General features: G+C 41.6%; 1 protein-coding gene across 3 annotated transcripts; it reads right to left on the minus strand.

Moving 5' to 3' along the window:
• Positions 1–491: 491 nt before the first annotated feature.
• cnstb (consortin, connexin sorting protein b) lies at positions 492–25,377 on the minus strand. 3 transcript variants are annotated; one of them, XM_084082454.1, is made up of 11 exons: positions 25,179–25,377; positions 21,636–22,292; positions 19,550–19,659; positions 14,406–14,436; positions 11,900–11,986; positions 11,584–11,695; positions 9,090–9,111; positions 8,891–8,978; positions 7,257–7,567; positions 4,755–4,902; positions 492–4,094 (listed from the first exon to the last, which is right to left on the minus strand). In XM_084082454.1, exons 2-11 carry the CDS (start codon positions 21,721–21,723, stop codon positions 3,886–3,888), a joined length of 1,206 nt encoding a protein of 401 aa, XP_083938580.1. In that variant the 5' UTR covers positions 21,724–22,292; positions 25,179–25,377; the 3' UTR covers positions 492–3,885. The 3 variants fall into 3 exon arrangements, with proteins under 3 accessions (XP_083938580.1, XP_083938581.1, XP_083938582.1); XM_084082455.1 differs by lacking the exon at positions 25,179–25,377 and adding an exon at positions 22,965–22,996; XM_084082456.1 differs by lacking the exon at positions 11,900–11,986 and having other exon boundaries at positions 14,391–14,436.
• Between the last annotated feature and the right edge of the window lie 913 nt (positions 25,378–26,290).

Genomic DNA, 26,290 nt, shown 5'->3' on the forward strand with positions numbered 1-26,290 from the left:
TTAAAGGTGCACAGACCTGCCCATAACTGGAAGGGTGAATGTACTGTACTGTAATTCAAATGAATGCAACTTCATTTACCGGTTTCAGTGTATCCCACTCAACATCACTAAGAAGATATTGTAAGGCTCAACAAAGCTGCCTCCTTATTTTTGTGGGAGACTAAACTCCCAAGGGTTACACTCCAGGCCGCCTAAAATGTGGTTTAAACCTTCCCAATTTGATATTTTATTATCTGGCATATCATTTCCATCTGTTTAAGTAGTGAGGTCAGATGGGTTTCCATTGAACAACATAACACCCCCTTGAAAATGATTCGTTTTTTGGTTCTCTTCAATTACTAAGAACACTCAAATCTTGAGCACCTTTGGTAGCAATGATCCCACACAACACAGCAATAAGACTCATTTCTGAGATAAACATTCAATATAGCTGTCATAACTCTAAAGAAATTCTTCAATAATCACAATGAAACTGTTGTAAATGTATTTATTATATACTTGGTCCGCTTTTGTCCCTCTACACCAAAGCTCTTCGCCAAAAATAGCCAATTTACAAACTCACAATGCATTGCGATTGAGCTTGTAGATCTGCTATTTTCACAGAATGTTCGCCCCAGAATAGAATATTTTCCAGGATTCCCCACTATTTCGAGGGAATCCCCTTTGGACAAGTGCTTGTGGAGGGGGTGAGGGTTAGATGTGATGAGTTCATTCTAGTTTAGGGAGGGGTGTGTAGTTCCTCATGGCCTTGTGCAATCAGGCAGCCCATGGATACAAGGAACAGCAAGCAACAAACAAGCATGCAACTTAAGCTATCCATGGTAGATGCACTAAATGCACATTAACCTATGGATCTTATCCACAACCACCCCAGCCCACCCCATACACACACACATGCATACAAAAAAAATCCCAAAATATAAATGGACATGTATGTGTAACAAACATACATACATGCAGATGTGACAACAGTTAAATGTATGCCTGTTTGTGCAATCATACATGGCTGTTGAAATGGGTGAGTTTTACAAAACACAAGGAACATGTCTCCATTTGATATCATGTGCCCTCCCTTGTGAATACAAGTTCACATAAATATTCAAACATATAAACATGAATTGCATGATGCTCGATAAAAAACATACGCACGGTGACAAGAAACTGACATTTCGTACAACTATCTCAAGCTTGGAGATAAAGCTGTGGAAATGAAAACATCAATACAAGGCGATGGGGCGAAGCAACATGCTGACAGATTTTCATAACATCCATTCCATTAATAAAATACAGTTTCCACAGGTGTATATTCTTGGAAAAGTCTACTGTTCTTTTTAAACAAAGTAGTGTTACCTGAGCCGGTCAGACAACATAACATTTGGTCCACAAAGCTCTGCTTTCAGACAAAATAAAAATGAGACAACATAACCAATGTACAGGTTGCATTTCAAACCCATATTCAAGGAATAGATGCATCAAGACTGTGTGAAGGTGAATTAAGATTTTGTCAGATTTTGTCTGCTGATGCAGTGCTGCTCCTGTTTCTGAACTGCAGAGGGGGCTGTTTAAAGGAGCCGGGCATAGTTATTTTCAGTTTATCATCTGAACAAAACATGGAAAATCACTTGTTACTCCCACAAACATCCTAACATGTAAGTCTGGCTATTAACAACATGAACCCTAGCATCTATATTCTGGGGGCGAACATTCTGCAAAATATCAGACCTTCAAGTTCACAACGTGTCACAATGTGGCGCATTGTGAGCTTTAGATTGGCTATTTTCAGTGGGGAGGAGGACAGTAGGAGGCTTAGTACAGTATAGACCCCTGAGGGACTCCAGTCAACCAAATACATAGGGTTTAACCGTTTAAGTGGTTAAGTATTCCAAATTCTCTCCCTTGTAAGCATAATACAGTACAGTAGGTACATCACATCTCATTTGCTTTTGTAACTATTCCTCAACCAGATATGTTAAGTTAAGTATATGGGGTAAATAAATCAGATTGTAATCATTGATGGTCATATTCAGGTGTGTATAAAAATGTATTGGGGTCCCGTTGACACACAATCTAGACGCATCTCTTATCTAAGTGGGATCTTAATGCACCGGTGCAAATTCTTGCTCTCCAAAGGGAAAGACTGGAGATGTTATTAAAAGCAGACATGGAACATTGGACCTACATTATTTGGGCACTATACACAAGGAATAATGTGGAAGCACTGAGCACCAGAAGAAGACAAAAGTTAATGCCTGAGTTTGTGGACTGTCTGTACATTACCATATACCTAAATACCATGATGATGAAATGCATTGTGGTAAGATGAACTTGTGTCTTGCTGCAAAAGGAGAGCATAGAAACATTTGATATCTTAAATATCAAGACCAACAATATTCTACTGAATCTGTTTTGTGCATTGTAACTGTTTGAAGTGGTCAATTGTATCTCAAGTACTTTATGTGGAATGTAAGAGTAAACCTTTGCCGTGAGATATGAACTTATTAGTAAAATATTCAATATATTCTGCTGCTGCCATGACACCTGAATTTCCTTCTGAGGATCAAGGTTTATCTTATCTTATCTAACATCAAATAATGTTTTGTTAGGGTTAAGGAGGCTAATCTACAAAATATATGTTGGCAAAATATTAAAAACTAGTTTTATTCTATCATTCTTTATATTGTTTGTCAAAGCATACAGCCTTGATATTACAATGCTTATGTATTTCTTTTGTACAAGTCACATGATAGACAAGCATTTCCCCTGTATTCAAGCAGCACTGAGGTACAGGAGTAAAAGAAGGGACCTTTCTGTTGTAAAATAAAAATAAAACCTACTATCCCCTTCAAGCCAATCAGTGTAGAATCAGTGCTTTGATCTTTAAAACAACTTAAAATAACCGTTGCAGTGCTGTTAAAAATAAGAGCCACCCAAAACAAAGCATATGTGGGTGAAAAATAATCCCGCCAATATACACTGCTACAAAAATATATGAAAAACACTTCTATACAGATATCCTTCTACTTATTTCTGAGAGTTGTAAGTCCTCTTGTCCATCATGAGCCTAACAGAGATGGGAAGAGTTATTTGAGATAACTTATCAGTGAGACTTAAATCGGACTCTGAAAATAATAAAATCCTCAGGATGCATCTTACAATAGCTTTTTCAATGACTCGTTTAGTTTCTCGTAATGGCCCTTGGCCTTGAGTGACTGCATATTCGATACATGCAGTAAGTCAATCTCAGGGAAGCTGATTCTTAGAGAGTCCATAATTACCAACTCCAGTCTAGTCATACATTAATATAACCAGAAAAGACGTCAGAGATTTCCATGGTGTCTTGGTGCTTATGATATAAATTGGCTCACAAATAAAGCCAAACCAATGCCAGATTTTGGGTCAGATACCGATCCCGATTCTGGAGAACCCAAGTCCACCAATTACCAATGTTTTGACTGTTTTGAAAAAAGTGCAACATTTTGAAATAAAATTGAAAAATATTTAACTTCTAAGCAAAAAAGTAAATAAAAATAAACACATAATATTTTTATAGATAAAAAATAAACACAAAAGCTGAACTTTATTTCATTTAACCACTTCAGATCTGCTATTTTTGAAGATTTTCACCTATAATTACATTCCCAGAATAGGGACGTCGGGTTGAAACTGGTTAAAATTGAGACACAACGGCTGCATAATTGCCAATACCAATGTCGTCCTAAAAGTCAAATAATGACCGATATATCGACCAGACCCGATATATCGGTCGGGCTCTACTCACAAACTCATGCCCTCCTCCATGCCTCTCATCTGTCACCCTCCATTATAACAGTTTGATATAATGGAAATGCCATGAAACAAAGTTTTAAATTAGGCTGTTGTAGGTGTTTAAGTCCAGAGGGGGAACCACCGCCTGAGCTCATCGAGGAACCTCCGTACATTCATGACGTAGAAGTCAACATTGTGAGAGAAGTCGGTGCATATGTTGGAGTATGTGTCCACCAAGGTGCAGTAGAGAGCTGTCCCACCGATGCTGATCACCACGGTAACCAGGCACAACAGCAGCAGGATCAAGCACGAGTCTCCGCCCACCTCATCTGCACGGAGAGGAAATATACGAGAAAGAAAAAATGTCAGTGTCACGTTTTCTCCAGTATTATGACAACTCATTTGTAACTGTTGTATGCTAGGTTGAGAGCACTTCAAACCCATTCAATCCATCCAGGACTCTTAAATAAAATGTAAAAAATTGCCAACCACATACAACCCAGATATAGTTAACCACTTAAACCCTACTTCATTGACTGGGGTCCCCCACAGGTCTATACTTGGGTCCCCCTTCTTTTTTACCTCTACTACACCAAATCACTTCGCCGGAAATTGCCAATCTACAAGCTCACGTCTTGCATTGTGATGTGAGCTTGTAGATCGGCTATTTCACCAAATGTTCCCCTATCATAACATGCCCAGAATAGGGACGCTACGGTTCATGTGGTTAAATGTCTGTTACTGTATGTCGCAACAAATAACCAACATGCCTCCAGCAACACACCATAACCATACATTTCATGACCGTTTCGGGAAGTAGTTCACAACCCAAATGGTGAAGACTTTATACCATGTTGTGTCAATGCTCATTGCTATTGCATGACACACAAACATGCTTAAGTTACAACTAAACTGTGTGTATATAGCATGTGTGAATATGTTCGTTCATTCCTGTCCAAATGCTTGTGTGTGCGTGCATGCGTGTGTACCATGCTCCATGGCGTCCTCTGGCTCGATGAAGCGGACCTTGCGTTTGGAGGGGGTTTTGATATCATCAGCAGGGCCTGATGGAGGCAGTCCGTCCAGAGATGCTCTCCTCCTCTTCAGGATGGAAACCAGACCATCTGGAGAAGAACTCTGTGGGTGGAGACCCAAAACAAAAGGATTTAAGCTGATGACTTGACTGAAATCAATATGAACGATTATTTAAAACATTTGCCTTGATTATGATCAATGAACAATATTTAACATTTTTGAAAATAGCAGATCTACAAACTCACAACGCGTCACAATGCGATGCCTTGTGAGGTTGTAGATTTTCACTATTTCTGCATGCCACCAATGTAAAATGAAGTATAATACAAGGGTTAAGTGGTTAATCAGGTTAATTGATTTAGTGGATTATAAAGATAAAGAAAACTTTATTGTCCATGACATTTAACATAAAATGGAAATTTGCCTTTGGCAAACTGCCAACCAGTACAAAATATTAAAACACAACTAATACATAGAATACAGAAATGCAATAAAGTACAATATTTTAAGGATTGGGTCATAGCTAGGGTTATTTAAAAAACACTATTCACTGCAGATGGCACAAACAAGTTCTTGTACCCCTTCTTCTTTTATAAAAGAAATCTATAGGAACTTTTTCATGTTGATTTGTCGTCAATAAACAATAATAAAACAATATAAAAATCTTGTCTGTTTTTGGTTCTAAATACTGGTCTCCATATATTTCCGGTTAATTGTCGAGCCCTCTATATTAGCACTGGAACCACAATTGTTATTGCCGTTCCTTTTAATGTATCAGAAGGTCCTGGGAACTGCTCTCCCTGTCTATAATGCTAATGCTCCTCTAGTTCAAAATAATGGATTCTTATGAGAAGTCTACTTTTCAGACTGTTTATGGGAATTTGTATCAAGGGGAATTGAATTTGATATGGTTGAAAGGTAAATGTAAAAATGTCAAGATGATAATATTTTACTGACTCAGACACATTGCTATCGTGGAATCTATGTTCATTCGGCAAAGAAAGATGAGATGTCTGCATATGGGAAGAAGCCCATCCAAAGCTTTATAAAAAAAACAATAATATTAAAGATAAATACCCTCTGAACCAATTATAATCTAAAAAACAAACCATGGAGTAGAAACCATAACATATACCCCCTGGTTATACTGTATGCTGTCTATTGAAATTATGTCATTTCTCAAGCTCAAGCGGCCGCTCTACCTCCTGAGTCACTGCCACCCCATAAAGTACATGTGGTCATAAAACCTGGGATGCACGCGGCTGTCCCTATGGGCATGAGCCTGTGTTTAAATTGATGTCAGATAACGAGGCTACGCGGACGCAGCAATTATAATTTGACCTTTAATAATAATAGTTAGATCTATTTCATCCCATGGGGGAAATTCCATTTTTAGCATCACCCACCTGAGTGCTGGGTCTTGCTCAGGGACACCTGGACACATTGCCTGGTTTAACCTGGTACAGTACCTTCTGCTTCCCAGGTGGGCTCCCTACTCCCTACTCATTCAGCTATAGCTGCCCCACTTTAGACTATTGTCTCCCCTCACAATGCTCCTCCCAGGTTTGTTCAAATACCACCCTCAGTGTTTACCCTATGTCTATGTCTGCTGTAGCCTGTCAGGTGTGAAGGGGAACTTCCTTGACACAATTGTGGAATTCCCCCTGAAAGAACAGACCCCACCCATACCAAACCTGGTCAAACATCTACTAGAATACATAAAGGCTTTTTTTTATCCTGACCATAACAATGTTCGGACCATACCACTTGTTTGGAATATCTTCCATTTCAAGAAAAACCCTTCCAGCAGCTCACTGTCTCAGCCAGGAGGGAGGTGTCTTGGCACAAGGCTTGCTGTAGCTCACTAATCAGTGCATTTTGGCTGGATTTATTTCCCAAGTGTGGGACCACACCATTAAACAACATGAACCCTAGCGTCCCTATTCTGAGGCGAACATTCAGCGCAAACAGCAGATCTAAAAGCTCACAACGCATCGCATCAAGCTTGCAGATCGGATATTTTTGGGGAAGAGAAAAAGGAGGGGGCCTAAAGACCCATGAGGGACACCGGTCAACTAAGTATAAAGGGTTTAAGTGGTTAACATGGGTGGACCCTAAAGGCTTGGAACCGGCAGATGTCGGTGATGATGATCTCATTGAGGGAGAAGAGTGAACTTCTATGGGAGTGTCCGTAGACAGATGGAGAAGTCTGGGTCGGCATGTGGACTTTAAAGGGTCACGAAAACCCATGTTTGATTCGTTCCTCCCACTCTCACCAATTAAAAAAAGTAATGAGATGTGTAAAGCGTCTTGAGATGACATCATGACTGAATTGAATTGAATTGAATTGAATTGAATTGAATTGAATTGAGCAGCGGTCAGGGGGAACTATCACCACCTATACTATGTAAAAAACGGCAGACAGACAGACCGACAGACAGACAATGTATTCCTACCTCCTCTTTGTGGGACAGTTTGACCAGGTCCTTGACTGAGGCCTGGGGGACTCCTGCTGGCCACTCCACCTTCACTTGCTCCTCTTCCGGGGTCGCCTCATCCAGCACCTCCCCGTCCCCCTCCTCCTCCGCCTCCTGTCCTTCCTCGTACGCCTCCTCTTCGTCTTCCTCCTGTTGGCCCTCTTCGCAGCCACCTCCCTCCCGGTGGCCTGCGCATTGTTGTGAAGAGGTCTCTGATTCTGTTGTCATACTTTGCTGTTCTTCTTCCTCGTCCTCATCCTCTTGCCTGTGTGCCATTTGAGCATCGTTGACTGGAACACAGGCGATAGAAGGCCACTGATTATTGATCACATTTAATATTCATTCAAAGGGCTTTTCAGAGAGATGCGCATACCGGTAGTAATCAATTTTCAATGAGAGGCGAGCGGGCAGTAGGAAGGCGCGGGTAATCTGACAGGAGGAGCAGACAAGTGGGCGCTCTCCAGTGAAACTATCGCGTTTGTGCTTGTTTCATGCACACGCCCGCCGGTGACAAGAGCTGGATTGTGGTCAGCTTTTTTTCTACGCGAGGCACAGGACAATGATTTCATACAGCTGCATCAGGCTTAGATAGCCTGCCACTTGCTCGCAGAGCGATTGTCTGTCTGTGTATTCACGAGGAGCTCAGTGCGACGCCACTGATCCAAGCGAGAACGCAGGCGTTGTGTCGCTCCCCATCTGAAAAGCCCTTAACAAACTAGATTAGAACTCAGTCTCCTGCATGGGGAACCAAACATGTGAAACTCAGTGTGTTGAGCATGGCGGCCATGCTAGCAAGGTAAGAGCACGGTCACACATCCGCATCTGAAGGGGAGTAGAAAGGAAAGGAAAGTAACCAACGCAAGTTGTCCTGCAGATTGTTAGTCAGTGCTGATTTGCTGGTGTGCAATCTATTTGGCTTATGCTGGTTGACTTGAAAACTACAAGCAAAAAACCTTCCAAGTTGGGTCAACCATGCACTTCATTCCTATTACACCCGGTCAAAGATCACCAATGTTGAACTCCACATGTTGAATGTGACACGTCAATGGGCCGCAACACAAAGCTCCACCCCTTTGCTCCCATAGAATGGATGTAACCAGGACGTTGAAGCTTCTGATCCATACTGTATGTGTGACCAAATGACCATGCCCTAAAGGCCTCTGCAGCCTACAGCAGACAAGCTGCAACGTGACTATTTACCTGCACACAGTGGCCAACCTGATCCCCGGGATCGTTTCTAACTTATTTCTATTTCCCAAAGTGCCAACAGATGACATTTCACTAAGACAGGTATCTGGTAGCAGAGTGTTCTTGTGCAAGACAATGAACCCTTACAAACCACTTACTTTGTCGAACGGAGTCCCTGAGCGCTCTATACTAGATCCGCTACCGTTTTAGCTCTACATTAAATATTTCTGCCGAAAATAGCCGGCCTACAAGCTCACAACTGCTATTTTTACTGAATGTTCGCTCCGGAATAGGGATGCTAGGGTTCACGTGGTTAAGGAGCAACAAACTGTACTCGTACCAAAGGGATCATGTCTTAACCACAACAATCCCTAGTCTCTTGGTTCCCCTGAAAATATATATAAATATAAAGTATGTGTGTTTACCTTTGTCATGTTGGGGTGGTGCCATCTCATTCATGTCACACTGCCTCACTATGCTTTGGATGTCTGTCAACATGGTGTCTGAGATGCTCTGTTGAAACAATGATAACAAACAATGTAGTTCCCGACTTCCCATACATTATCCGTCATACAAAAAGAGGAAATGAATAGATCGAAAGGGAAGACATAAAATTCATCTTACCTTTTCTGTGCAAAGTGATGGCCTGTTGTGGGAGAAAGAGAGGCAGAGAGTAAGCGTGTGCGTGTGTGTGTGTGTGTGTGTGTGTGTGTGTGTGTGTGTGTGTGTGTGTGTGTGTGTGTGTGTGTGTGTGTGTGTGTGTGTGTGTATGTGTGTGTGAGAGAGAGAGAGATTTACTGTATATGACAAGTTAAAGCATAATGTATGTATGTATACATTTTAATTGAGGATGACACAAAAAAGTCACAGAATTATGCGTCTTGGTTTTCTGTCTTCTGGTTTTATATTATACATTAACGGTAAGGATTTTACTGTGTTCTCAAGACAGAAAAAGAGGAAGAGAGTGACTGGAACATACAGAGACAAGACAAGAGAGACAAAAAAGAGGAAGAGAGAGGTGAGACTAGATCATTTTTTGTAATGCATCTCACTTTGACATGTTTCAGCGTCAAAATGTCCACGGGCTACAAAAGTGTCAGAGGGCATCTGTTCTCCAGCTGAACAGTGACAGTCTATCTATGTCAAATTGGCAGTTGATTAAACAGACAGACACAGGAGCTTGGGGCACTGGAGCCATTAAGCATTTAAAAAAACCTGCAAATCCGGATCTGTTTGACTAGAGAAAATCTTTTTGAAAATCTTTTTTAAATCCATGCTAAAAGGTTTGTTTGGTCCATGACTCTCAGGGTCACGCAGGATATTGGAAGGAAGGAATTGGCAGGAAACTATGACAACATTTGTTCTGAAAAAAGGTTTGTCATGATATTTGTCTCATGATACTAATCAAGAAGTGGAGATGGCTTGAAATGATGCTGAAAGTTGTTTACTTTCCTGTCATCAACATGGGAACACTGGTGTGGGAACAAGCCTAAAGGTAAGGCGTTGTAAAAAATAAACAAATCCTGAAAGGCATTTACAGTCAGCTGGCATGTATGCTATCCCGAAGCTGAAAGAACCCTCAAACCCCTGCTCCAAATCGCGATGATTGGCTAAACACAGTGAGGCATTGTGGAGGGAGCGCTCCTTTTGGTTCACATGATAACCTATTTCGTCCACCGCGTCTTGCCAACTCATATGGCACGCTCATAGACGTGTGAGGCCATCAGCTGCTCGACCTAGGCATTCGATCACCTAGTGACTCGCTCGGACGCACCTCACAGGCTTCAAGGTCTCTCTATCGGTGCACTGCCTTATTTTCAAGAGATTTAAAAAGGCATGCATTAGTTGTAAACATGACGATGAGTGAACCAAAATGATCTCTCAAAAAACAGACATTGGATTTTGCAGTACCATACAGCATACAGCAAATAGTTTACAGCTGCTGTCTGTAGGATTGGTTCCTCACAAGATACAACAAGCATTCATTAATTCATCTTACCTGCTGTGTGTTCAGCATCTTATAGTCTAAATAGAATGAGCCCCTCAGCATTATGCAGAATATGCACTATGCATCTCCTAGGTTCAAAAGTATATGCACAACACATATATTTTCAAAGGTCTGTACACCTTCTTACATATTTTATAGTTCATACTGTAATAACTGTATATCTTTCCAGAACTCTACACTACACATAAAATCCTCAGGGTTCATTTATAATCCATCTGTAACTCTGAGAGTGCACAAATTCAAACAAATGGACCATGGGACCATTTTGGTTGGTAGGGTAGGGTTTCTGCTTGAGGTCCCTGGGTTCTCGTAACTGATCTTCGGCACATCCTACCAACCTTTTCATCTTGTCTGGTAGAAATGAATCAACTGGAATGTCAGTTGGGGAAAAAAAGGAGGAAATTAAGTGTCGAGTGCAGAACATAATATAAGCCGACATTCCAAATCTGTCTGGGACCCACCTGGAGAAATTCCACTTGCCTTGCTTTCAGATGGCTGTAGAGTCTAAAAACTGCTCACAAAGGATTTTGCTCTATGCTAACAAAAAAGGCTTTTACCACTTAATTAAACCGTACTTCAGTTGACAGTGGTTCCCAAGGGGTCTACACTAGTAGTCCCTTTTTTTCCTTCTTCGGCAAAAATAGCCGATGCCAATGCCGATGCCAATGCCCAGATTAGAGACATTAGGGTTCATGTGATTAAGGTAATAACACCATGACTCAGTCATGCGTACATTCTGTAGTACACATTCTAAAACTAGGTGAGCCAGAGGGAAAGTCATTCTTCCAAAGTAACTGGGAGGATTCCACATTGATCCACAATTATCTACATCTGTACTAACTCATTGATTGTACGGGGACCCCAGGGGTCTTTTAGGGTGTTCCAGGGGGTCCCCAGCTAAAGGAGATAGCATCAAAATCAGTTTTGCCACCTTAACACTATTTTATTCAAAAATAGCCAATTGCAACACGTTGTCAGCGTGCAGCTGAAAATCTTCTCTTATGGGGTTTCCTGGCACAAAATATTTTCAGATGGGAATCTGCGGCCATATACATATCAATTTGGGGGTCCTTGACATGAAAATATTTGAGAAGTAGTGTGCTAACTTACCTGTGATGTGTCCTACAAATCTGACTGAGGACCTCGATGTGTTCCTCATCAACACTGCTGGTCACAACTGTCACGCTGCTTTCAGTGGCATTCTTTTCCTTCCGCTGGCTTTCTGGGTTAACACATACATGTAAACTATTAACATGGCATGCACATACAGTACACAAATGCAGATTAAATCAATGTACTACGTCTCCTTCTCACTCACTCACACACACACTCACAACTTTATCTTTCTGTCTCTTCTATAAAGGATTTCAGTCACACTTTTGCATTGTAAATTATGCAAACAAGAATCAGATATTGCATGCAGTACCCCAGTCCTCCTGCAGGGCGGAAAGATTAGACAACAGACGCTCATGATAGAGTTTCTCCAACTGTAGGAACTGGACAGCCCACTGGTCTGGAAGCATCAGTAGTTAAAGACGGCAACACAATCATAATATAATAACTCTGTAGTATACAGATTATAATGAATGCTGACATATTGCAAAAGAGTGTTGTTCATAAACACTGGTTGTAAACACTTGGTGATCATGTGACAAGGCTTCTTTAGGTTCATAGGTTCAGGATGTGTAGTGTGCTTCCCATCCAGTTATTACACTGGCCCGGGGTGCAGTACGAAGAAAGAGAAAAGAAGGAGACAAGATAAAAACATAGGAAAAGACAAAGAAGACTAGACTAGGATAAACAAGAACTCAGTCAAACTGTCAGACAGTCACAACAAGTGTGAACCTAGGAGTCTCTACAGTGAAAAGGTGGGTCTTAAGCATGTTTTTAAAAGTCCCTAGGGTGGGGGCAGCTTTGATCCTCAAAGGGAGTTTGTTCCACAACGTCGGTGCCAACACCGCAAAGGCACGGTCACTCGTCCTTACTGTGCTAGACCGTGGAGTCTTCATGTACAGTGGACTGTCAGATCTGAGTGATCTGGTGCTGGGAGGTCTAAAAATTCCACAATATACCCTAGCCACATAAACCCTACCAGGGTCCAACAGGGATCTAGTGGAGCTTGTAGATCAACGTGTTTGAAATTGTGAGTGATACAGTGCACCTGTAAAGAATAATAATAATAAAGGAAAATGTGTTGACCCTATCTTAAAGTAGTCTGTCATGTCTACCAAATTCATGCAGTTTTAACACCATTCAGCACTATGTGTTTCAAGTTTGATTTCAATTAACCAATGTGTGGCCCTTCGCTCACATTATGGCCCTCTGGAAAAAATGATTCAATCTCAATGGGAAGTTATTGTGGTAGGCTTGACCACAACACCGTTTTTCTTGGATAAGCAGAACTAGTTTCTGAAGGAAAGAAAGAGTTCTGAAGGATTTCACTTTCCTCCTCACACTCTGGTGTTGACATTCATCCAGGAAAACGGCAAGTCAACAGACCAATTATTATTTACAACTGATCAAGTACCATCTTTTCAATTCCTATTGACATTTTGATTGACAACTCAACAGACCAATGAGAGGATGGATGGTATTACAGCAGCTCACACATGAATCAAAGAGCTTGTTCCAGGCTTTCTCTAGTAGGAGGAATCCTGGGAACAAGGTTATTATTGTGGTGGATCCACACCCAGAGCGCGGTCTGTCCCCATAGCCTGAAAACATCTGACATATTTTATTCTCCTCTAGCATTCCTACTCTGTAAACACGCACTGACTCACTCTCTATGTCTCTCTCGGTCTCTGTCTCTCTCTCACCACAACCCATCTAAAATGAAACTGTAACTATGAATCTCGTATTGGTGCGCTCTCACTTTTACCCTCTCTCTCTTTCCCCACCCATACACACCCATACACACCCATACACGCACGCACGCACACACACACACACAGAGTCCTCTACTCTGCAGCAGGAGAGTTACCAAGGCAACAGTACAACAGGCAGAACGACAAAATGAGACTACTGCAGGCTTGTGGGCGGCAGCTTCCAGACGAATGGGGAACAGAAACAGCCATCCACTGAGAGACACTCTGACATGACAGAGGAACAGACAGAAAGGGGTAGACAGACAGACAGACAGACAGACAGACAGACAGACAGACAGACAGACAGACAGACAGACAGACAGACAGACAGACAAGACCAAGTAAGGGAGGGAGAGAGACTGATATAGACAGACACGAGAAAATGTAGAAAACTCTCCCACAGAGTTTCCCTCTCTGTGGGGAGGAATAGACCCCAGCAATCTCTTATTACAAAACAGAGCAACCTAGAGGTGTGTGTAGTTGAGTTGCATGGCTCATTGCTTTTCATTTGGGATGTCTGCGTATGCTATTCCGCACTTGTTTTGGTTCCTTCAGCGTATGTGCAAGGTTTTACAACAAATGCATGACCTTTTAAAGCATTTGAGATTCGAGGACAAGTCGGGCATGCAGGCAGACAGTGAGGTCTTGAAGCTAATAAGGCACGCCAGAATGAGCCACGAGGCAAGCGAGCGCCCCTTTACGAGCAGCCGATAGCTTCGTGCGTCATGAGCGCGCCATCCGATTTGAAAAGCTGTGGTGGACAGAATAGGTTATCACATGGATCAAAATGAGAGCTCCCACTGCGATTAATCCACATGTTCAGCCAATCACAGCAACTGGGGGTGGGGCTTTGAGTTTTTTTGGCTTGGAATAGCATACACGAATCTGGTAGTTTCTTTCACCCCACACACAGTCACACACACAAAAATGTAATTGGCTTTCCTTACTGTCAAATCATTTCGTGGCTTTCTGGTTCGCATTCATACCATGACAGGAAAATACTGGTGTGTGAGTGGAAAAATGTCACAGCACATAAAAACTTTGTCACTTAACTGTGGTAAAGGATACAGTCCTCTTTGAGAGAGTAGGCCTCTGCAATCTGACGAGAGAAAGAGACAGAACACAGACAGAATACATTTACTGTGTACTATACCAAATTACTGTCAAGACACATGATAAACCGTGAATCTGTGTGTGTTTGGAGGTTTTGAAGGTGTGTCAAAACACAGAATGGAAAACACACACACACACACACACACACACACACACACACACACACACACACACACACACACACACACACACACACACACACACACACACACACACACACACACACACACACACACACACACACACACACACACACACACACACACACACACACACACACACACACACACACACACAGAAAAACACAGTACTTGAGTTGTACTAAAGAGACTTGACTATTCTGGGCTCTGCTGGTATCATTAGGTTACTGTCATTCAATACTACTTAAGCAGCTCAGTCAAGCATGTTTTGTTTTTCCCTTCAAATTCTCCAAATGCAAAAAGAAAAAGATCTCATGACACGTCTCAGACAACCTGCATGACATTGAGTCACATGCAACCTCTTATGTTCAGGATTAGCATGTCGCTGTTGTAGTCTCCATCTCCATTCAACCTCTACAATATGTCCATAACCTCTGCATGACTCAGCAGAATGTACACGTACTCAAGTACAATTTTGAGGTATTTTTTTACTTTACTAGAGTATTTCTCATTTTCTCTGAGACAAATGTTGTACTTTTACTCCACTACAATTGTTTGAAAACTTTAGTTACTAGTTACTTTGTAGATTTTGATTATTATTACAAAACATACATTAACCACTTCAGCCCTATTTAAACTTTGGCAGTTTGAAAATAGCCAATCTACAAGCTCTCAACGCATAGCTTAGTGAGCTTGTAGATCTGCTATTTTCAAAAGATCTTTTATGCATTTTAGACATATGACAACTTATGAAACGGGACATTCTGCATAATGAGTACTTTTACTTTTGGTACTTTGTGTGGGACCGTAACCTTAGTGGGGGAACATAGACCCCGGGGAACATAGGGATGACCCCCTTGGGGTAGTATATTTTCATGCCAAACTTTTGTACTTTTACTGAAGTAAATTTAGAATTCCGGACTTTTACTTGTAACAGAGTATTTCTACACTGCAGTTACTTTTACTCAAGTAAGAATTGTGGGTACTTTTTCCACCACTGGCTTGGGGGACTCCTCTACATGACCCTCGTCTCTAATCTGGAATTGCATGCCTGTGTTCCATCACTGCTAATGGTATTTGGATTTAAAGGGATTTTAGAGCATATTTCTCAGACTGTGGCATTTATGTGAGGATGTAGGGAGGTGCGCTGCTATTTTCTTTGATGTTTTTCCTTTGCATTCTTATTAGTTTTATCCAACTGCTTTTTATTTTCTTTAAATGCTGTTGTTTTTCTACATGCATGCTCCCCTACTTCATCTAGGTGGGTCCTCTCCTGCATGTCCACAACTATTAAATGAAAGTTTAACATTATTTTTGTTGGATTATGTGCAAATTTAAGAGATATACGCATAAGGGGACTCTGTTATATAATGCAATATTCATCACTAGAATATAACACTATTTAACAGAAACTGTCAGCATTTCCTATACTAACACCAATATCAAAGTAGTGGAAATGTGAGCATGAAGACAGTAACAGGGAAGATGATCTCATTGATGTATATCTATGTATAAAAGTGCTGTGTCAAACCATTGCATTAGGACTGTCAAGCTAGCATTTGCGTGGTGCATTTGAGCCACTCCCCACTTCAGAGTGTAGGATCAGATAACCACAGGCTACATCAAATAGGTTGAAGGCCTGGCCTCTCTTATCCCATGTGCCATGAATGTAGTACAAACTGATGGATGCTACTCTCATCGTTCACCGTACTTTTTCTTTCCGTTGTCTGAGTTTAAAAGCAGTGTCTGTTCTGCTGCATTGTGCTTTGTATTTATTGTAATCTTGGCTGGCTGCAAGCTAAAGTATACAACTTAGGGCCTAAGTTGTATACTTTAGCCATCTTCTCTGTAGAGGTAAAATGTCATCAGGGATGCTTTAATGTGTCCTTTACTGAGCAACTGTAATAATGGCATGGTATATCATTTTCCTATGAACAAATGCAGGAGAAACAGTTAAAGCAAATCTTATTAAAGTCTTATTAAATGTGGTAAAATATGGACCACCATGTCGCCCTGGATACACCAGCCAGACCAGCTTACAGCATCCTCATCATGACGCTCTGATGAAGATCGAAAGCTAAGCACAAAATGTGCAATTTTACAATTGAGTGAAGTGTGTGGGGCAGCACGTCTCTGCTTCACTTGTTAGCTGGTATTAAAGTGTCAAATAAAGGTCCGTAATGACTCTACGTGAGGTCTTATCTGTATGTGAGATGGGCGTGTGTTCTGTTTCCCAAACAGTTGGTCGGGACCCATCTTTGGGTCACAGACCAATTTTTATGGATTGTGAGTAAATTCTCCTTTTTTCCGTATTTTGAAACATTTTTGGCCTAGCGGTCCAGGCGCATACCACATATCGTTGCTGTCCGGCAGAAACCAGCTAACTCCATTTTGATGCTTTTGCATTTTTTTTCCAGAAATCAGGGCCATTGAACACCCTTTACGTCTGTGTGTTGGTAAAACAAACATTAAACCAATGAAAAGCATTAAAAAGCGCTTCTGACAAAACCAGCTAAACTCCATTGGATCCTCAAACTTTCTGCTAAACCAGCTAACTCCACTCCAGGCTCCACCCCCTTTTGACCTCCAACCTCATTGTGAGCTTGGAGGTCCATTCAGCTGTTCGTATCAATGATGAACAAAACCTCCTAACTCCAATTTTTTTCATTTCCTGAAAAATGAACATTTTGGAGTTAGCTGGTTTCTGCCGGACAGCAGAGATATGCTGGTAGTCCAGCTGGACAGCGTGTCGCGGGTTCGACTCCCGATCTATTTTCACTGCTTTGGGTCCCGGGGAGACGTAAAATTTCTCTAAAGCTAAAAAGTTTGGGAACCAGTGAACTAGGCAAGCTCTTTGTTCCTGCAGTCATAACATACTGTTTATATTTCACCTGGAAAATAATAACACTGATTCTGAAGAAGTATTGGATCCTTAACATACATGTATGAGAGTATTGTCTTTGGCGTGTCTCCCACTGATTTTAACAGTTTGATCATAACAACAATCTTTAGCATCAGCTGTGTCCTTTTAGGAGTCTGAGAAACCACGTCTTTATGTCATTTAACTCTGAAGGTGTTAAAATGTACCCATTTGGGCTAGTTTTTGCACTTCAGGACACAAAATAAGTTTTGCTGTGTACCAGCTCCTCAGGGAACCGGTATACTGTAACCGTGCCAAATAACTCATGTCTATCTAAAGGAATTTATGGCCTGCTCTTTCAATGGCACTGTGTAAGCAGTTTTAAGACACCTGACCTGATTATTATAGAGTCGGTTGTTTATCTTCCACAGTATATTAGTGTATATATATGTATACACTGCAGGCAGCTTAAAGTAGTTTTATCTGTTTTGGAGTCCAGACTCCAAACCATATAAAACTACTTTAACCTGCCTGCAATTGCCATAACACTGTTTTCTTTGTAATCAGCTGCAGATGATCAGTTGGATGGTTAGCAGACATCTAGAGCAGATGACCAGAAGGTCACCGGGTTCCCAATGTAATAGGGAAATAACTGACTCCCATTATCTTGTCCCTCAACATAACAGTGATGTGATGTGCCCTTGATAAATTAACTTGATTCTTTATCCACTTAACCACTTAACCACACACACACACACACACAAATTATTATTATTATGTTCACCTATAATGACATGCCCGAAATTGGGAGGCCAGGGTTTAAAGGGGAAATCCACCCATTTTCAATATTTAACTATGTCATTAATATAGCATAAAGGAGTTGTGTGGAAATAAGAAAAAAGTTCCCCCCTTTCTGTGTTGCCTTGAACTGGAGGATTGATTGTGGGTTTAACATTGCAAATTACAACATGATGAGTCATCACGTTGTAATTTGCAATGTTAAACCCACAATCAATCCTCCAGTTCAAGGCAACACAGAAAGGGGGGAACTTTTTTCTTATTTCCACACAACTCCTTTATGCTATATTAATGACATAGTTAAATATTGAAAATGGGTGGATTTCCCCTTTAAGTAGTTAAAATAACTAATAAAAGGTCAGTGAGATGGTGGTTAACCACTTAAGCCAGATGTGTCAAACTGGCGGCCGTGGGCTAAATACGAAGGGGTGCATTGTGAGCTTGTAGATCGGCTATTTTCACACATCTTTGAATGACATGCCCAAAATCGGGACGCCAGGTTGAAAGTGGCTAAGATCTCCATCTCAGGACACACGTGTCGTGTACCCTTTGCTGACCTAGTACCTGCCAGTAGCACCTGCCGGTGCCTTCACTTCACAGACTCAGTCTCAGCTTTCAAAGCTGTCTATCCAAATAAAAGAACAGTACAATGGAGAGTGAACTGCCCCACTCTCCTTGGGATAGATAGAGAGCCCTGCTCTCTTATAATTGATAAATGCCAGGCGTGGAGCTGACTTTGTTCCACTCCCAGACAAACAAAAGGATGGCTGTTATAAAACTAGGTGATGAAACACAGCGCCCCATGATGACATTCAACAAAACACACAGAACAGCCCTGGAGATCAGGTCACAGAGGATGAACGCCCATTTTTAGACACACACACATGGCATGCGTGCACACACATAAGCACGCACACACACACACACACACCCACACAAGCACGCATGTGCACACGCCGCACAGACAAAACTAAACAACACATACAAAAGCACACACCGTGTTTTAGACAAATTAATTGCATTGTATTCACCACCTGCTCTCTCTCTGACATATACACACATCTCTCTCTCTCTCTCTCACTCTCACAAACATGTACTACACACGCACACACACACCTCTCTTTCGCACGCACACACACACACACACACACACACACACACACACACACACACACACACACACACACACACACACACACACACACACACACACACACACACACACACACACACACACACACACACACACACACACACACACACACACACACATACATACATACGGACACACGGACACACACCTGGTGTAGGGACTGCGGCAGCAGTGTGTAGTCACTGTGTTCCCCTAGGGACTGTAGTGAGGTCAGTAGCTCTGCACTGGGGCCAGGTGGTCTGTCCCTAGAGACACTTCCTAGTAACATGGAGACATAAAATATACCGGTAAGATTACACACAACTCCTATCGTCTCAGTCAAAACAACTGAATAAAATGAAATGTAGCTGTTGATTTCTATTCTATTGTATTGTTGTTCAAGACAAAACAAGTGCCAGTGGACATCAACTTTAGATTAAACTTTAAATTAATGCCCTGTTTTATACTTTGGCGTATTACAGTGTCATGCAAAAGTAGCCGCACTGCTATTTTTGCTACTTTTGAAAGATTTTGAACGTTTTTGAAACCTTTCACCTATAATGACATGCCCAAAATATGGACACGGTTGAAAGTGGTTAAGTCTGCCTGTGGGTTTTATAAATATTGAACCAATGAAAAGTATTAACAAGAGCTAATGGCTAATGGCTATTAACAAGTTATTTTATTTTTCTTCAAAAGTAACACCTTTGGACAATTATTTTACAGCAATAGCTAATTTGTTTAGATGAGCTCTGAGATAACAACCAGAACAAGAATAATGTGAAAGTAACGCTTGCCATCGGGCAATCAATAGATAGACACTACTGTATCGTTCCAAACACTGAATCCTCATAATCATTTTTTGCAAATCTTTGAATGAATTCTTTGAGCGAACATTTTTTAACTCAATTCTTTGCTACTGGGGGTCCCTGGAACAAAATATTTTGAGATGGGGGTCGGCAGCCCCCCATATCATTTTGGGGGTCCTTGACATGAAAAGGTTTTTTGAGCACCACTGATATAGCAACATACCTTTTTCAGAAAACTGTTAGGATTTTTTTGAATCAGCCTGGGTCAAAGAAGCATGAGCCATGTGACCTGTCATTTCGGACCCCTCATTTACGCATCTCTTTCTATCTGAATGGATCTGCAGTGAATGAATTGTGTCTGTGTGTCTGGTGGCGTCACAGCTCCATAGCAGGTGGCTCACAATGATGCAGACTGACAAACAGGCAGTCATCTCCACACGTCCCCAACCCACGATAAGCTTGTCAGCACCTTGCCTCCAGCTACTACCACAATATTTACCATTAGATATGTTGCACAAATGTTATACAACAGGCAGACGTAACAGTAGCTTAGCAATTCAATCTTTATAGCTATAAGCTTCACACTGGGGGTTCTGTGAAACCTTGACACTGTCATATTAATCTTTTAAGCCCTGTTTGTCCTAGGCTGGGCCGTTATTGTGTGGGTATTAAATTGTGGTCAGTGAACGGAGGATAAGCTTGTACTTAATTCTACAGATATGAATCAATTGTTCCTTGGAAATAAATGTGTCACTTGAATTCCTCTCTCTGTGTTGATAACAGCGTAGATCTCAGTACTACAGTATGTTATAACCGTCTGACTACACAGATGACAGCCTGTCACCAGTCTCTCTTGAGTGTGGGGATGTGAAGTGAAACAGGTTGGATGAAGCGAAATTCAACCACGTTATGCTATCGTCTCTGCTGCATTTGACAAATGACAATGCAGATAGCCAGATAAAGTTGTGAGTTGTGTGAATTCTAAATTGCATTGAATTAAATTTCCCTGTTTAACCCGTTAAAACCGGGAAAGAATCTGTGTCATTTTAGATTTTTAACCACTTGAACCATTATTTTATACTTTGGCTATTCAAAAATAGCAGATCTACAAACTCATAGCGCGGATTTAGAAGACATTTGTAGAATCGGCCTCAGGTCTTAATGGGATAACATGGCAAGTAAAAGTTTGCCCGCCAACCCCAGTGGCCATTGGCTCTGCTGTCCTATGGGGAGACTGATCCCTAATTTATGCTCTGTTGTACGACGGTGTCGCACACTGAAAATAGTAGATTTACAAGCTCACAACTCTGTGACAAGCTGTGAGCTTATAGATCTGCTATTTTCTGTGCAAGTATAGAGTATATAGTATAGATCAGACTTGCCATAGAATAGTGGTATCAGTACATATCAGACACAAGAAATAAGGGAAACAGTAGGCTTCAGTACCTGCTGAAGTGTTAGTGGAAAGATCATCCTCTTTCTGAATTGACACAGCGTCAGGACCTTTGGGGGGGCCAGTGTTCTTGTTACCCATCACCGCCCTCACCGCGGTGGTCTTGTCTGGATCAATGTTTTCTCAAAAAATGGGCCCCACAGTCCCTGCGATGGACTGTGGTTCACTCTCTTCAAGTCTGAGTCTCGAGACAGACCTTACAAGGGAAGATGTCAACTTTTGTTGAGTCTCTGCAGATAAAACAACTTTTTAGCATGTAGACCAATGGGCATTAGTGAAGCTGTAGAGTCCTGGGTAAAGCTCTGAGATGGTCTAAGAGCACTGGGAAATGATTCAAAAGGGTCTTAGTTGCTCCATGATTGATCTCTTGAACTCCCAGCAGGGTTAGGGTTGTGATCACTCTTGAAGGAGTGAGAGTGTTTAATCCCTGATCACATCTCTCGGGTGGCTGAGCAAAGAGGGGGTAGAAATGCCCAGCATACAGTAGGCTGCAACAATGGAACCAGGGAATTGTGGGAAATGAGGTTCTCGGTGCGTGAAATAGCTGTAGACCTCCGATTATGATTATGATGATTATTTGTGCTGGTCCTATTCCAACTTGCAAGCTCAATCAGGGCAGGGTGGAGCTTCCTTTCCTTGTCCTCAGCAACCTAATAGAAAAATAATAGCATATCATTACATTGGGTAAAAAAGTTATTTCTGCCATGTATCTAAAATGTTCTTGCCTGCTACTCCTGTTTTGTTCAAGAGACAAGCGAAGAAAACAAAAGAGAGAGAGTGGTGGGGTGTGGGCAGAGATGCAGCAGAGTGACAGAGAGTGAGAACAGGAGAGAGAGACGGATGAATGAAAGGAGAGAAAGCACTACTGTGGTGAGATGGGAGTCATTTGGCAGAGTGAAAGAGGGATCTTTGTATTTACACAAGGGCTGCCCCTTCAGGCATGGCAGAATGCTTGATTCTGAACAACTCCTCTCCTGAGCTGAAAATAACTCAATGACTATTAGTCTGTGTAGCAACGAGGGAATAATGTAATGTTACTTCCCAGACACACAATACATTCTATAGATGAAACCAACTTTTACATTGTACAACTTTTACAATGACAGTACAGGACTGTTCAGTTTTAAATACTCTAACCACTTAACCCTATAAGCTACACTTCGTTGTACAAAGAATAGAGAAAACAAAAAGATCTACAAGCTTGAAGATCTGCTATTTTCACTATTTAAAGAAAGAACTAAGCTGACAATTATTGCCTAAAATAGGGACGTTAAGTTGAAAGTGGTTACCAAAATGCCTCAGAGTTAACATTAAATGAGTACCTGCCCAGAGCTGGATCTTCCCTAGCTTGACTTCACCTACTGTACTGAACCGACTGAAACAAAAACATGGGGACATGACTTTGCCTACAAACTCCTCCCAGCGCAAGTTGAAACCATTAAATGCATGAGGCGGTTCACACACTGTATATAAATGCATTTTTCCACCTCACGGAACCTCTGTTTTGAGCATGAATGGTCAGGGCAGAGGCATGTGAATCACGTGTCATAACATGTCTTGCAGGGGCGCATTAGCAGTCATGTGAATATAGTGGATTATGCAACATGGAATATGACAGACAGTGTAAAATGATGGGTTTGTCTTCCTACTGGGATTTTAACCGGGAACTCCTTAGAAACAGACACTTGAACTAACAGCCACTTGTGACTTAGTCACAGATACAGATAACAGAGTAGACTGCAGCACTTACAACTTAAAAAAAACAACACTCTGGTGCAGTGGTGGAAGAAATACTCACATTTTGCCCTGTAAAAGTACCAATACCACAACATGGAAATACTCTGTTACAAGAAAAAGTCTGGTATTCAAAATGTACTTGGTAAAAGTACCAATACCACAATGTGGAAATACTCTGTTAGGGCACGGTCACACACCGCACTTTTATTTGACCTATGGGGTGGAATCTGCCAATGCTTTGTCAATGCAAATGCGTGGATTCTCCAGAAAGATGCGCAACATGAATCCACTGAGATGTAGTGGAGTAGAAGTAAAAGTATTGAAAATTGGTAACACTCAAGTAAAGTAAAAAATCCTCAAAAGAGTACGTACTTGAGTAAATGTACTTTGTTACTTTACACCACTGCTCTGGTGTATGCCTTTTCTACTCCTACAGCAGGTGCTGCCAAATCCACATTGTCATCATGTCTAGCACTAAGACTAGTACTTGACATAACCACTGAAGTTGAACTACTCTTAGTTAGTTGGGTTCACAACAAACTAGGGCTGAACTCTCCATTTAGGCTATGTGAATGTGAATGATGGCAAATGAGTAGTTTCAACTGCACCACAGCCTTCAGAAACCTAAATAAAAAAATGTATACCCTTCATAATTATCTGTGGACTAGTTAATAATGTCATGTCACTGCTGGGTGGTGTTAGCACTCTCTTTGTGTGTGTGTGTGTGTGTGTGTGTGTGTGTGTGTGTGTGTGTGTGTGTGTGTGTGTGTGTGTGTGTGTGTGTGTGTTGTCACTTGAGCATTGACAGCTGATGCTGCAACAGCATCTTAATAAGTGAGTGGGTCATTCGTTCATATGGTTCCTACCTACTACGGGTTGTTGATGTTGATCAGCCATTAAACTCTTTCATTTCCCGTTTTTATTGGACATGTATTGTCATTTAAATATGGGGAAACATGGCTAGCATCAACATAGGATACAGAACGACCATCGACAAAACATGATGAGCTGTTTACGTTGTAAAAAAAAAACACCAATCTGCCGCAATCCTAGCCTTGGATCAAGACTATCTTGTAATTTATCGATTTTTACATTTGCTATCTATTATAGTCTTGGGCTGCACCCCCAGGGTGTCCTGGACTTTCACCAGTACATCCCGTATTTCTCCGAACATGTACAAATGCAAAATATAACATGCTTACCCGGTTGCCTCAAATGTTAACTTGCGCTTCGGAGTCTTTGTGCAATGTATTAGTCCGTATTTTTCCATAGATATGTGTTTTAATCCCGTCTAAGCCTGAACGCCATTCCCCCCTCGTTTACTTCCTGTTTACATTGCGTGTAATACCGGCTTTCACCGAATGCGCATCGTCACTACCATCTATGGTCACTACCGCCCATAGAGGCAGAGGACTACAGGGAACTTCCGACAGAATCCGACACAGACGGGATTAGAACACATATCTATTGAAGAATACGGACTAATACAGTGCATACAGGTTTCGAATGCCGAATTAACACGCAGGGCTACATGGTCAACACTTTATATATTTCTTTTGTACACGTACGGAGAAGTACAGGCTTTCCGCGCGGATATCCAGTAACAATTGGGGGGGTAAAGCCCAAGACTGACTGTCATAGATACGAAAGTAAAAGTCAGTTTCGAAAATACACTATGCTAGTCTTGATCCAAGGCTACCTACCGCAACCCATGCAAGCTGACACATTGCATGGGCTGTTCAAATGGAACACAGTACAGTACACAGTACAGTACAGTACAGTACAGTAAGCATACTCACTCAGTCAGAGATGTCTTGTTGCAGCTTCTCGGTTGACATGAATCAACGCCCCGGTGGCACCGACGTAACGCTTGCATCCAGGCATCATCCGACTACATCAGGTTAAACCTCGTTGTGTTCTGATCCGCCCGACTCAGGGATGCTTCCTGCGGTTCCATCATGGTTGTTTACTTTACGACCTAAATCCGGGCATTTTCTATTTCGCTCATTGCAAAATGTATACTGTGGTAATGTCTTTTTTTTTTCCTTCTTCGTAAGGCAAGTGATGGCGCCATCTCCTGGGCAGATGTGTAACGGCTGCTGCTCACTAGTGCAGGCAGGGGTCTTCAACAGGGGGTCCGGGACCCTTAGGGGGTATTCAGAGTTACTACAGGGGGTCCGCCAAATCTTTGTGTGATATATGATTTTTCTTTTTACCTTAACCACTTGAACCCTTGCATCCCTTCTCTGAGGAGAACTTTAGCCAAAGAGGTATAGGTGTAGAGGGGAAAAAAGAGCAGACCAAGTAAACAAAAAAAGTATAATCTGAAACACAATTTTATACGGGGGTCCCTGCTTCATCTCTCTCTCAGCTAGGGGGTCCTTGGCCTGAAGACGTTGAAGACTCCTGCACTAGTGGGCAGTGGTCGCTTATGTAACAGGAATAGGTAGGCCTATTACTCATATGACCTCAGGGGTCATCAATGTGACCGTGGCTAGATTTGGCCTTCTCCGTGGCAAATTTTAGATTTCTTTTTTACATATAACATTATAATGTTGTCATTTTGATCATAAGACCCAATTACTGAATGTCAGTCTCCAAGTTTTCTTCAGAATATATATCACACTGATTTACTATGACACTAGGCACGTAAGAATGATGACCCCACAGACTGGATTACAATTAATGCGTGAATTTTGTCATCCTCATTTGCTAGCGTTATTTAAGGGCCTTCAATTTGTTTATCTGGTGATGATTGTGCTGCAGCTAGGCAGTTTTTGACATAACACATGCAGGTATACTCGTTATCTTTGTTGATTATAGGCCAATCCACCTCATAGGTAGCATATACATTGTTTTCTATTTGTACCCCCATTAATAGCCTACAACTACAGTATCCCCTGATTGTCAT

Source organism: Gymnoscopelus microlampas (assembly GCF_963454915.1).
Source record: "Gymnoscopelus microlampas genome assembly, chromosome: 16".
Classification (NCBI taxonomy): domain Eukaryota; kingdom Metazoa; phylum Chordata; class Actinopteri; order Myctophiformes; family Myctophidae; genus Gymnoscopelus; species Gymnoscopelus microlampas.

What these genes read in the sequence shown, in the direction of transcription:
- cnstb (XM_084082454.1), bottom strand. Translation starts at nt 21,723, where the DNA reads ATGGGTAACAAGAACACTGGCCCCCCCAAAGGTCCTGACGCTGTGTCA. An exon ending in TGCCGCAGTCCCTACACCAG is followed by an intron (nt 14,437 to 19,549) that starts GTGTGTGTCCGT and finishes TTCTCTCGTCAG; the next exon opens with ATTGCAGAGGCCTACTCTCT. An exon ending in AACTGTCCCACAAAGAGGAG is followed by an intron (nt 4,903 to 7,256) that starts GTAGGAATACAT and finishes CTCCACCCACAG; the next exon opens with AGTTCTTCTCCAGATGGTCT.